Source organism: Leuresthes tenuis, unplaced genomic scaffold (genome assembly GCF_036924035.1).
Source record: "Leuresthes tenuis unplaced genomic scaffold, fLeuTen1.0.hap1 SCAF_17, whole genome shotgun sequence".
Classification (NCBI taxonomy): domain Eukaryota; kingdom Metazoa; phylum Chordata; class Actinopteri; order Atheriniformes; family Atherinopsidae; genus Leuresthes; species Leuresthes tenuis.
In genome coordinates, this window is record NW_027325371.1 from 32,185,742 (window position 1) to 32,200,338 (window position 14,597).

Below are 14,597 nucleotides of genomic sequence, written 5' to 3' on the forward strand. Positions count from 1 at the left end.
AGTATTGGTGAAAAGTAGTACCATTAAAAAATTTCAGTTGAATATTATCTCACTTGTTAATGAGCTGGTTTAACTTAGGGGCCTCTTTGCACAGCCTGTACCTAAAAAGACAATTCTGCTCACCCACTACATAACACAGTGATCAGACAACAAAAGATACTCAGTAAGAGGCTTTTTCAGCTCAGCTGCACACGAGAGATGCTTCTTTGAGTCAGCCCAGAAGATAGAGAGTTACAATATTCCAGCCTAGATGAAATAAAAGCATTGATGACCTTCTCAAGATCAGGCGGCGGAAGAAATGACCTGATCTTGAGATGCATCTTAAATGGTAAAAACATGCCTGCACAACAGTTAAAATTTGTTTGTCAAATGTGAGATTGCTGACAAATGTAACACCTAGGTTTCTGGCAGTAGGTTTGACAGTGTATGACAAGGATTCAAGATGGTTCTGTAAGATGGGAATGGTTTTGGTGGGACCGAAAAGTATTACTTCAGATTTGTTTTCGTTTAGTAGTAAAAGATTTTGAGTCATCCAGGATTTTATATTGGCTAAGCAGGATGAGAGTTTATCAAAATTTTCCTTGCACAAAGTGGCTTGCAGTGTTTTTCTTCTAAATAGCTTTCAGGTAACCACATTAGAGTTGCCCCTTGGATAGCTTTGCTGCAGTGCTTCGTTCAGTGTGAAGTAATTGGTGGCTTTAAAGGCCAGAGGTATGGGCTACTTAAATTAATCGTCCAGCTGTCAGACCTGACAAGTTCACAGGGCCATTTGAGGGTCAAAATCAGTTTTAGGATTAGGTTTGGAATTGGATTAATATTGATGTTAGAGTGTGGCATTCATCTGTGATGGTTAGAGGTGAGGAAATCCAATATGTCAGTGGAGAATTACCTCTGAGACGGTTAAAAAAACAAAAGTGCACATGTGTATGTGTGCATGTAGGTAAAAATAGTCCCAGAAATATCCTGTGTAGCAGACATTATTGCATGTGTGGATGTCAGGCTTTCAGGTTGTGGACATATTTTATTCATAATGATAGTGATGTCACATCTCTATTTTGTGCATGTACGTATTCAAGTACAATCGTGAATACACGGTGTATGCTTTACATCAAAATGGAGGTAGCGGTTGATGACAAGTTTTGGTTGGAGAATTCGTCACAGCTAATGTCATCCCTTCAAAAGACATTTTGTAGTTTAAATAGTTAGTTTTAAATAAACAGAGCATAGTTATAAATTGCATTACTATGTGGTTGCACCTCAGCACCTCACCAGTACATACAAACTGATTACATACAAACAGAAACAGCATGTGACTGCAGTGAGACATGAAAAAACTCACTTAGAGGCCCAATGCCTTATTCCTTGCAAACTGCAGTCAACAGGATCAGGACCAAAATCTAAAAAAAAAAGCAGAAGCTCTATTTGAAAATCACACCACACAATTCTTAATTTGTAGAACCACCAGCAGAAACAATTAGTTGAAATAATCATTTTCTGTATGACATCATTTTCTTACATTGTTATGGAGGCATTCTGGCCCACTCTTCTTCACAACATTACTTCTGTACATTGAGGTTTTCAGACTCTCTTATAGTTTGACCGCTGCATTTTTATCAGGTCGAGATCTGGACTTTGACTGGACCATTGGAACACCTTGATTCTTTTTGTTTTTCAGACATTCTGTTGTAGATTTACTGCTGTTGATCATTGCTCTGCTTCATGACCCAATTTAAGCCAAGCTTTAGCTGTCAGACAGATGGCCTCACATTTTACTTTAGAATATTTTGGTATACAGAGAAGTCCATGGTTTACTCAATAACTGCAAGTTGCCCAGGTCCTGAGGCTGCAAAACAAGCCCAAATGCTCATCCTTCCTCCTTCTGTGATATGTAAGTGCTGAGATGCTGTGTTTGATTTCCACCAAACATGGTGATGCAACTCTGCCAACCTAAACTGTGCTCGTTTTCTTTCATAGAGAAGAAGCTTTCTCTTTGCAGCCCTTCTAAACAAGCCACACTTGTACAGTTTTACTTGTGCAGCCTACGACCTCTCATGTTTTACCTGTGTATTGTGCTGAGTATGTTCCTTGTGTGAGCTGGCTGGAGAATTGAGTTATCATGTTACAGCTGAGTTATCTTTTCATTTACCGTGTCATAAGATGAGAAACTACTTTTTAAATAGCTGAAGCTTAGCAGCCACACCTGGTGCATCTACTTTCTGATTAGTTGCAAGGTGAGTAGATCAGCTCCTGTGGGCTCTGGCCAAACTTAACCCTTTGTTGTTCTCTTGTTTAAACTATTTTGTAGCATCCTAATCAATTTTGTTCTTGCATCTCCATCTAAATTACTCTGGAATGTGGGGCCTGAATTCTTTACCCTGAAAATTTACCACAGACATCATGCACTGTGTAAGGTGATTCCACTGGGCAAGTTAGAGCAGGAGCAATCACACCCACACCCACACACAGGCACACACACACATTACTCACACTTTTGTAGTGGGATGTAGATGCAAATGGAACAGCTGGAACTATCAAGCCAGTCTCAACCAAAGGTTGATCAAACATTATCAAAAAAGCGAGAGAAAAAGGGAGAAAGGTTAAAGTGAATTCCCACATGCAAAACATATACCCACTTACACACAGTACATCCACAAATACATGAACACAGTTTTCAAAACTGTTTTCACCTCATAAGTTACCATTCTTATATTGTTACCTTCAGAATTCGTTTAATTCCCTTTCACACACTCTCCTGTTGGAACTAGGGGTCAGGGGGCTCTCATTAGCCCTGTGGCTCCAAACCAGGGAGGATCAATGTCACAACAGTTTTGATCTGCTTTGAGGATAGCAGGTATGATTATATATATATATATATATATATATATATATATATATATGTGTGTGTGTGTGTGCGAGTGTGAGTGTGTGCTTGTGTGTGTATGCTGGAAATTGTACGTGGTTAACATAGCCATCTTTAAATAGAGACAATAAAGAAGCCGCAAGAAAAAGGGAAAGAGACCCAAACAGCAATGGGGATCCAGAAGCAGCTTTGGGGCTGATTGATAGAAAGACCTGCAAAATACAAAGTGAAAAACATATAGGGGATAAAGATTGGTCATTCGATTTTACAAAACATTAAAAGAAACTGAAAAAAGCCCAGCAACACATGAAATACTGTATATACTATAAGATTTTTGAAAAATCCGTTAATAAAGAGGCCAACACTATGCAATAACTTTGTTGATGTTTAATTGATTTTTCCATGCTTTTAAAATCAGAACCAGAATTGCATGTCTTTTACCATCTCTGCTGTTGAGAAATCATGTTATGCCTTAAACAGATGCTCTCCTGTCTACATGGCAGCAGAGTCATGGAGTTCCTCAGGGTTTCTGTGCTTGGACCGATTCTTCTTACTTTATACATGCTTCCATTAGGTAACATTATTAGACACCATGGCATCAATTTCCATTGCTATGCTGATGATACTCAGCTGTACTTATCTATGAAACCAGATGACCCCAATAGGTTGGTCAGACTACAAGCATGTCTTAAAGACATAAAGACCTGGATGACTCAGAACTGTCTGCTTCTAAATTCAGACAAAACTGAAGCTATTATCTTTGGACCTGAGCGCTGCAGGGACAAGTTGTCTTGCTATATAGTTACTCTAGATGGTATTTCCTAGGCTTGGAGTTATTTTTGACCAGAATTGATCATGTGACACACATATAACACAGGTTTCTAGGACTGCCTTCTTTCACTTTCGTAATATTGCTAAAATCAGGAACATCCTGTCTCAGGGTGATGCAGAGAAACTAGTTCATGCATTTGTTACTTCAAGATTGGACTACTGTAATTCCTTATTATTGGGCTGTCCCACATATTCTCTGAAAAGCCTCCAGCTGATCCAAAATGCTGCAGCCAGAGTTCTGATGAGAACTAACAGGAGAGATCATGTTTCTCCAGTTTTAGCTTCTCTTCATTGGCTCCCTGTTAAATTCAGAATAGAATTTAAGATTCTTCTCCTCACATATAAAGCTCTTAATGACCGAGCTCCATCATATCTTGAAGATCTCATTGTAAGGTATTTTCCTAACAGAGCACTTCGCTCCCAAACTGCAGGTTTACTTGTTGTTCCCAGAGTTTCTAAAAGTAGAATGGGAGGCAGAGCCTTCAGTTATCAGGCCCCTCTCTTGTGGAATAAGCTGCCAGTAAATGTCCGGGAAGCAGACACCCTTTCCACTTTTAAGACTAGGCTTAAAACTTTCCTTTTTGATAAAGCTTATAGTTAGGGATGGCTCAGGTAATCCTGAAACATCCCATAGTTAAGCTATAGGCTTAGACTGCTGGGGGGCCTCATCTGTCACACCTTTCCTCACTTTGCTCTCTTTTTCCCCCTGTTTAATTTCTCAAATTATATTATGTACAGGTGACATTATTGTGGTCATTAACTTGTGTTTCCCTGTTCCAACAGGTATCCTTTGAATGGTGTTGCGGTGTTTGTTGTCCCCTCTTTTCTGTCCTCTCAAACCCCAGCTGAGTCTGGTTCTGCCAGAGGTTCCTTCCTGTTAAAAGGGAGTTGTTTTTTCTCCACAGTCGCCTCAGGCATGCTCAGGAAGGGAGCTTGGACTGAAGAGATGTTTCGGTGCAATCTGTTGGTTTCATTAGCTAGGAAATTGTTTTTGAATTGGCTATATATGAATTAATTGGATTATTTTGAAATTAATTAATTGGATTTGATTGGATTATGATTACAATGAATTGAACTATATTATTTAAGTGCCTTGAGATGACAATTGTTTTAATATTGTAGCTCAGGAGGAAGAATAGTCGCCCACCAATCGGGAGGTCGGTGGTTCGACTCTGGCTTCCCCGGCTCCATGTCCAAGCGTTCTTGGGCAAGACACTGAACCCCACGTTGCCACCTGATGTATCCATCAGAGTATGAATTAGTATGAGCACGTAGTTATGTGTATCTTAAGACGTGCTGTATGAGTGTGGGTGAATGTGGCATGTAGTGCTAGAAGCGCTTTGAGTGGTCAGTTTGACTAGAAAAGCGCTATACAAGTACAGTCCATTTAGCTATATAAATAGTATTTTATTTAGTTTAATTGGCTCTTTAGCACAGCAACAAAAATGTATCCCTTGCTGTCTAATAATAATAATAATGATATATCAAAACAGCCTACAGAGTTGAAGTCAATTTCACATGATTTTTATTAGATTTGCTTAAGAAAAAAAGCAGAGCAGATTCTGCATATCTCTGGAGAGGTACTCATTCGTAGTATTACGCATTTGAAGATAACTATTTTTCCGACGTGCCCTCTCGTCGCAATGTTCAGAGTAACCTGCATGACAACAAGGTCAGATATGCTGCCCCCTCGTCACCGCTCCCGACGAAGAGATGAGCTGTCTGGTAGAGTTATGTGGAGAGAAAATCCACTCAATACATCTGTAAGTGAGTAGTACTTGATTTGTGCGTGCGTCAATCGTAAGTTACGGACAAAACGATAATTACGAATCCAAAAATTCTCCTACACACACAAACCGTTCAATACGCATGCACGAATCGCCTGATACACACACAAAGCTACATTTACCTATAGATCCGCACGACGGATTTTGAGACTCTTTTCACGCCTCCAGAAGCCTCACAGATTCGTCCAAACATGGTGCGTTTAAGTACTGGTGGAAAGCTGGGTCATCTGAATTTTCTTCCGAGTCGAGCGTTGTTTCCCTCGATACTTAGTTCCCTCTAAACTTGCAACGAATTGTGAAAAATTGTGTGTGTAGGAGGCTTTTTGAATTCGTAATTATCATTTTGTCCGTAACTTCAGGCAAGTTACACAAATCAAGTCCTAGCACACAATGTACTACGCACTCCAGCTTATTCTTGGGCTTCCAATGAAAGAATCGAGCTAACATTATCTAAATAGTAATACTACAACAGACACTGATAAACTGATACTGATAGACACTGCATTAAATATGTGAAGGAAAATTAGGGCTTTTTTTCTTGAAATGATGGGTCTTCATGAAATATCTGTAATAGGCTTTGGTCAAAATAACACAGATACAGAATTTTAGACACATGGAGTGATCTACTAGTCTGCCTCTTTTGATATCTGTAGTAGTCAGTAATCCTAAAAGTTAGATATTCAAATCTCAGACATCGTCAAATAAATAACTTCCGAGCTCAGACCACACACCAAGTTGATTGACAAGCAATTTTATTGTCAAATATTTACATCTCCCTCATATGCTTATGCAGCTTGGACAGCTGGAAGCCTACTGATTCCTCTTTTAGACACAATCTTGCCACGATTAATGTGTTAAAGTGGCCCAAGTTGTTGAAACACATACTGATTAAACATTAATGAAACCATTGAGAATTCATCTTATGATATCTATATGATAAATGGGAAATTTAAATTTCTACTGGTAAAAAAAATATGTACAAAGCACTGGTATAGCATTATCATCTCATTTATTTCTAATGTCCTGTAAATCATTTGCTTAAATCCAACATTTGTTGTTTATAGCAAATAAATAAAGTTTACCAAAATATTTTAACTTCCCAATTCTAATGTACAGTGACTGTCCCATCATCTGAAGTTATAGTTAGGTATATACCTAACTTTATCTATATATAGATAAAGTGGCAAGAGGCTGGATGACATTGTAGAGTGATGCAACGTTACCCTACAAATCTGAAAGGCTCACTAATAGTGCTTTTGCATTACATGGTACAGCACAGTTTGGTATGACACAGTCTGGTTTTTTTTTTTCCCATAATGTTTTTTTTTCTACCTCAGCTGAGGTTCCATGTGAGCTAAACTGATATTATACAGTGACATGGAAACACGACAGATCACTGATTGGCCAGAAAAAAAATCAAACAACACCCTACATCAGCATACACATACTGACTCACTTCCCTGTTCCATTAAGCCATTTGAAATTCTTTTTGACAGTTTACAACATGTAAGACAGATATTTTATTTGTGTGCATGGATCGCATGCTGTGTGCATGCCACACGAATATATGAGAATGTTTTTTAAGTGCAATTTACAGATTAATCTTTGTTTCTCAGCACTCAGTCATAATGATGTCTCCCAAAAGATATTCAAACCCTTAGGTAGCTTAAAGCCTGTCACAAACTCATTCAATGCAATGGTTCTGATCTTCATTCCTCACTTCTAAGTGTCTTTGAATAAAAATGTAAGGTAAATCATTGTAATGTAATAAATGAATACACAGCTAAATTGTGTCTCTCTGCGTTGTTTCAGCCTTACACATGCTGTGAGCATAAACCTGTCATCCCTGAGAAGACAAAGCATGGAAGAGCCTTGACAAGTCCAACTGTACTGTACTGGTGTAATGGCATTTCAGATATGGAGGGTCCAAAACAAAACGCCAGGGTTGTGATTGTCAGTTTTTGTCAGACACCCAAACTCTGAAATACAGACAAAAATCATTTTTCCATGTCCCCTTTAAAGTCAGAATTTCAGTTTGTGAAAAAGAGACGATACATGTTTCCCATCAAAGATAGAATGATTCTAATACAGTGTTATGGGTGTTTTTGTTAAAATTGTGTTATTCAACTGAGTGATGGTAATTCAAGATAATTTGCATGTAGGCCGCCATCTTTTGTTGAGACTTCTCATGAATCCCTATATAATGTTCTCGTGTCCGAACAGGATCCAGTTGGCCTTTTGTTCAGTAAATCTCAATATGACAATACAACTGAAGGAGAATATTTTTCATGCACAAGCGTGGGCTTCGAATGGACCCTAAACCTGAAATTTAGACCATACAGAGAGTTTTATCAGAGTGCGTAAACTCCAGTTTGTTCGAGACCGACATCAGAAAATGTGAGGGGGTGGGGAATGAAGGGGTATTGACTGAAGATTTTTTTCCAGGTGTTGCATTCGGCTCCGCCCTCCAGCTGTCCGCCCAATCTTCTCGCCCCTTGTCCCTCGCGGCTGCAGCCTGAGCGGGGGGGATGGGCCACCGCCACGCAGGACCACAGACTGTCCGAGATTTCGTTACAACAGACAGAACTCACACTGAAGGCAGAGCTTAGTTCAGCCACTTATAGGCCTGTAAACATCAGCTTAGTTCGATTTTCGAAAGTCAACAGCCTAGACGTTTTCTTTAGAGTTAATATCTTTCGTATCTGACTTGGAGCGTCATAAAGGAGCTCTCAGCAATTAAGACAGGATGTCGGACCTTCCAGTGAATGACCACCTCGCAGGGATTTTATCAGATTTTGAAGGTATGTGGGTGGTAATATTGAATTACTCTTCTTGAGGCTATGGGTTGGCAAGTTATAAAACTAAATTTGGGTTTGCAGCTCCAAGCGGTTGTCCCTTCTCTGTCTGAGAAGAAGAATACATAAAGGCAGCGGAATTAACAGCAGATCACCAAAAAGAAACCACAACCAAAAAGTGCAGTATAATTTAAAAAGATGATTGCTTTGAGGATAAAAAAAAGTAAATATTTCTCAGCTTTCATGTAGTAAGTCCAGTGTTGTAGTTTGTAATTTTGCATCTATTTGAAGGCGTCAAATTATGTGATGGACATTTCTCGACCACACAGTCAGCTATGTTAACAGTGATTCAGTTTTTGACTGTCCATTCAAAATGTAGAACTATTATCTACACTTCTGTGCAAGTTAGGGCTACAGATTATATCCCCTCCACCATCAGCAATGTGGCATTCATGTGAGCTATTTGACAATGTTAGTGTCTGCTTACAGTATAATTACAAGAATCAGATATCAAATAAGCGCTCAAGTGTGCGTGTTTGTGTGTGCGCGTGCGAGCACGCCTCCGTGTGTGCGTGTGTGTGTGTAGTGGTGGTAATGGGGGGATAGTATATTTCAGAGGCAGTAAATTCAGCTCTTTGAATGAGCTGGCTGTGCCTCAGAGACTGAGAGTGTCTGTTTCCTGCTGGTTGTTTCTGACCTGGCTATGGGTAAAAAGTTAAAGGCACTCACAAACATTGACTTCATTTGATCAAGACCGTTATTTTTGCATGTTTATTGGCCCTTTTGTCTATATACATATGTATATAGACAAAGTATGTGTGTATATATATATATATATATATATATATATATATATATGCACAGAAAAAGAGAAATTGAGAAAATTTTACTTGAATGTATTTATTTGTTGGGAAGAAAAAGTAGCCTTTTGTACAACAATTGACCTACTTTTGACAACCTCAGTGACAGTCAAAACTAAAGCGGTCTTTGACTGTTTGCTCAGGGTCCCTTCACTTTGTAATTAAATCATACAGACAGAATACATGACTGGCACTGTAAGACAGATGTGGTTTATGAAGTGAGCATTGTGTCAATAATGCGTATTTCTTTACTTTTAATGAGTGAAATAAGCACTTTCAGTAAAGTTTTCACTTTCATTTAATGATAATAAAATGATAACAATAACGATAATAATAAAGTCCTTTTGGACTTTTGAAGCCTGTGTGACTACTCTACTGGACTGGAGTGAGGCATGAAAGATATAGAGGGACAATACCTGTTAGAGCTCTGGCTTTATGCCAGACATTTATTGTATTCTTAACAGATAGATTTAGGTATATTAATTAGGTTATCGAGTGCTTTAGAATAAAAAGATGATTTTGCAGCTGTGATAGGCTGTAGTTTTCCATTTCAACCAAATCACCTGTGCAGGCAAGCTCACACTGAGCACAGTTGGAGGCTTTCACTCCATCACTGTCAAATGGGAGGTGCAGTTAATTAAGTTTAAGCCTCAGATTATTACCATTCTAGATGAAATTTAGTGATGAAATAATCATTGAAAAAAGGCAGTCATTTAATCTTGATGATCTTTATTGACACAGTTAAGGGGATTAACCCATTGTTTCATAGATTCTTTGCTCTTTACTGGCTTCTGTTCCTCCTTGGTAAATCTGCTGTTCCTGCTTGGTAATTTACACATGCCAGAAAGAGACAGGTCAGCCTTGCATCAGTGTGTACTTGCGCACAATCAGCTGAATAACAACAGTGTTGTTGGTTAGAATGATGTGTACTGCAGTGCCAGATTGTCCTTACAAACATAGCCCATTTCACCTCTGTTACTATGTTCCTTGCTGGCTCATAAGCATATGAGCAGCAGATCATCTGTGACCCTTCAGGCCGCCTCTGCACCTTCACACATGACACCGATGCACAATGAAGGCGCATCAGTCCTGGCTTGAAAGGAATGTGTGAAAAGGCCTCTAGTTATTTGTATAGATCAATCCCACAGTACTTAATCATCATTATTCAGCTTATTTAAAAGTTTGAACACACACAGGGATTTTCACATCTTTTCTGTGCAGCTTTATTTATTTTTTCATTTATACTTTTGAAGCAGTCGCCCCTTACATTTGCTGCGGAACATTGTGTTTTCTTTCAACGCTTTGGAAAGAGCCTGATATCCTTAACCCCAAACCTCAATCATTGTAATAAAGCTACTGTATTCCATCACTTGAACGTTGGTCATATTAATTTCCAAATCTTCTTCACTGCTTCAGACATGCCTGTAACGGAGATGCAGTCAGAGCAGCTGCAACATCGCCCAAAACCTTTTTCACAAGCACTTTTTGAGTTACAGGGTCTCATGATAACATGTTGTTTTGCAATTGAAATAATAAAAATTGGTTGTACTGGCCTAGCAAGCACACTGCATTATGTTAAAAGCCTGGTGGTACAAGAATTTGAAAATGTTGCTTGTTATGTAGTCAGACTGAGGTGATCCGTAGATTAAATGCCTATAATCTTTGATATGCGAGAGGTTTCTCTCGTATATTAAATGCAAATGCTAAGAAAAAATTATGCAACAGGCAGTTATCGTACGGAAAGTCATGTGATAGGGAAGTTTGAACAACACTTTTATTCATTTATTTAATCGTACAATCTGCCCAATTCCTGCAGTAGTTTATTCAGTCTTGTGCCGTGTTTACAATGATGTGTATATGTCCAACCCATTGACAATGTCATTGCAAAATGCTAAGCAAAAGCACCAGAGGGTCATTTAGACATGACACCAACTTGCCACTCGATTAATGGAAATAATTGTGTGTCTGAAAGAGGCTTAAGTTTCTTGAGGAAAAAACACCTCAGAGTTAGAATAGAGCAATGAATAGCTTTAATGCAAGAACAGTTTCAGCTTGAGAGGTCTCTGTGAAGAAATGTCTGCAAGCTTACCTTTCTGTATAATTTGTTGTATACATCAATCAGTCACAACATTAAAACCACCTGCCCCACATAATGTTGGTCCCAACTAAGCAGCTCAGACCCATCAAGACATTTTTGGTGTATCCTTTTGTGATGCCTAGCAGTTGGATATTGGCAATGGATCTTTTGGCCCTTGTGGATTGCAGGATGGGGGCTCTATTGAACAGGCTTGTTCCTGCACATCCCATAGATTTGATGATTAGATTAAATTCTGGGTAGTGTGGTCAAGGCTTTGGGCTCCGTTCCTCAGAAGTTTTTGCACTGGTGCAGGGGACGTTGTCCAGCTATGGGAAAACTGTATCTTTATTTGGTTATATGTGTCTGTGCTTCCCATGAAAAAATATAATTCTGCAGTGTGAAAGTCCTTTAAACTCTTTCCAAGATTAAACAGGTTATGACAAGACTTAGGCATCTACAGTCCTTTACTCCTCTCCCTCTGGGCTAATGTTTAATAGCAAGCAAGACAGAATAGGCACAATGACCAACTTTTGCAGCTAATTTGCCATGCCTGAGATGTAATGATCTTTATTCATAAATCTATTTCCTTTCAGGTAAATGGAATAATTGTAAGTCCTGAGGGCTAGATTTATTACAGCATACTATTGAAATGTTCCCAGAACAGACGATTATGACAACAGTTATTATCCCTCTTTTAAATGATTTAGCATGGGAGCAATTTAATGTGAAATCACAATATGTTTATTGCATCCAGATGATACAGATCTTGGTTTGTGTGAAAAGAAAAAAAGTATTGTTTTTTCAGCCTTGATTTGAACTATCTGGTGAAAAATGGAGCATGAGTACTGGAAATGTGTTTTTGTTTCTGATCATGCACCATTATGACCAGAATTCTCTTGTGCATTCCCACAACAGTAGCAACCTTTTTTTTATGCAGAAGAGCAGTAATCATACATACTGATCGGATTTGCTCACAGACACTACAGAGAAATGACAATTAATTCAGCATGCTATGTTTCCTCTGCTCTGGCTAGCCTCGACCACATCAATGGCTCCATTTGTCTGTTAGGATTTCATTTTGTGGTCCTCTTATAGCCCTTGTCTACACAGTTGCATGGAGTGGTCAAAGGCTTTATCAACTCACTTGACAACAGAGTTGAGCTTATCATGCTCTTGAAGCACAAGCGGCAGGATACAGTGTTATACCGGGTTATATCCTGTAAATCCCCACAGTATTTACAGGATATAACCGTAAGTTTGTGAGTACTCTATATTTGTGATTATGCTTGATGCATGAGCAAATTGTGATGTCAACTTCGTGCAATAATCAGTTAATGCGCTGGACTCGAAGCAGATTTCATGCTTAACAGTAGAGGTCACTACTGAGAAAATGACACTGTTACATTGCAGAAATAACAATAGAAGGAGTTGAACAAGTGTTTCAACTTATCTGCTTTACATTTTAATGTTACTTAATTTTTTCGCAACATTTTCTGCAATTGTACCTTCTTGGGGTTTAAGGGATTGTTCAGATGCCTTTAAGCACAGATTTGCCTGCGTACTATTCACTCCAGCGCTTCCTTTTTCTCAATTGCGCCCCTCAACAATGATGAGTATAAACAGGTAAACATGCTACAGCTAGCAATGGGAAAGCATTTTATCTACTTGTTTAAGTGTGTTTTACCCTGTTAAACAAACAACAAATAGAAAACCTACTGTTGGGTGAGTGGGTGGGTTGGTTAGTGCATGGATGGATAAACGTTTGGACCTTCACACAGAAGTTATTATTAAAACCTTCAGGGATCCAGACTGTTACAGCAACTCTGTGTTGCACTTGCAGGGGTGCAGAAAAGATCACTGGCACATTATGTGAAATTGGCATTAAAATAAACTTTGTTAAGCTGTGCTTGCTTTGCTTTGGTCATCCATACTGATATAGAAGTGGTATAGCAGCCTGTCAATGTGTGCTTTCAGAAAGCATGCTGGTGTTTTGGAATTAGAGGCCTGACACCAATGATGGTGTCTAGAGTGCTATTCCTGCTCTCACTTTCACAGTTCTGTCCGTACCTTACAAGCAGACGCTAAGAGTCCTGCTTTGAACTGGTAGTGTGAAAAGGGCTCTCGCTGTCATGTGATCAACCTTTCACAATCACAGAATGTATTTCTGCTTGCAGTGCTGTTAACGATCATGCTCCCTTTTGCCTCTATCTCTGGAATCACCGTTTGAAATTTCTATAATCCATCACATGTTAGAACTGCTGTTCAGTCTGTTAACTATACTTCTTTACTCTCTTTGAAAACATATGATACTGGGTATAGATTGGTGACCATTTGACTAATAAGAAAAACAGTCTACATCTTCAGCTTCTTCTCATCTGGTATATCTGACACTTTAAACAAGTCTTAGGACTTATTTGCCTTTGAACAGGTACAGGGCAGATATATTACCCCACAGCAAAAGACCAGGTAAAGACTGATTAGCAAACAGGAGTTGTACTGTTTTATAAGTCCTGGCAAACAACGGCTTAAGTACTGAAGATCAATAACAGTAAGCCCTTATATGCAACTTTACGTTTTTGTGTTGCCATTATTTCTTTTTTTTACGGTCATTATAATTCAATGTAAAATAAAATTAATTATTTAAATTTAATTATTTTTCCATCAAATGTCCAATATAGGACATTTAGACTCAGTAACCAAGCCATTTTGGTGAATGAATTAGTTGAAACCCAGCTTTGAACCCCAGAACTAATGAACTCTAGCATGATAATAATGTTTGTTTATTTATAATAACGTAACATAATTACGTTTACAATTATTTATTATTCCAAATATGAAAAAGCACCCACGTTTATAAAATGGCCAAAAGAAATGCAGCAAATTTAACAAAGAAAATCACGTACAGGATGAAGGGCTGGTCTGTATGACACAGCCCAATTAGATGTCAGTCATCATCTGTTCATAACTTTTTAGCTGCTAAAGACAATGAAAGGTTATTTGGCTAACTTAAGTGTGCCTCTCAAAGACATCAGTTGCTGGTATGTCTGAAGGTGAAATGTTTTATTCAAACAGTTAGAAATCCTGTAGGTCAGGATTTCCATTTGTTGTCTAGCAGTCAGGAAGGTTGCCGGTTAAATATGGTATAAAAGTGTCCTTGATACATTACCCCACATGTGTGCCTCATTATTCGGTCATTTTGTCGTTAACCTAATCAACCATTATATTGTTAGGGAGACTGTCTTGCATAATACACACTGGAGTGATGACTGGATCTGATAGTGCTTAATTTACATTTAAATGTCGACCAGATAATGCAAACTGTGAATGTTGTTTCGTCACTTAGATTAAAAATCAAACGGCTTCAATGTTATTCTGGTGCGTACAGCA

General features: G+C 38.6%; 1 protein-coding gene across 1 annotated transcript in view; it reads left to right on the forward strand.

Annotated features, from left to right (window-relative positions):
- Positions 1-8,014: 8,014 nt before the first annotated feature.
- septin12 (septin 12) overlaps positions 8,015-14,597 on the forward strand; it is a 66,686-nt gene continuing 60,103 nt past the window's right edge. Inside the window, exon 1 of the mRNA XM_072369778.1 lies at positions 8,015-8,279. Within this exon, the coding sequence (XP_072225879.1) occupies positions 8,225-8,279 (55 nt within the window). The 5' untranslated portion in view covers positions 8,015-8,224. The remainder of the gene's footprint in view (positions 8,280-14,597) is intronic.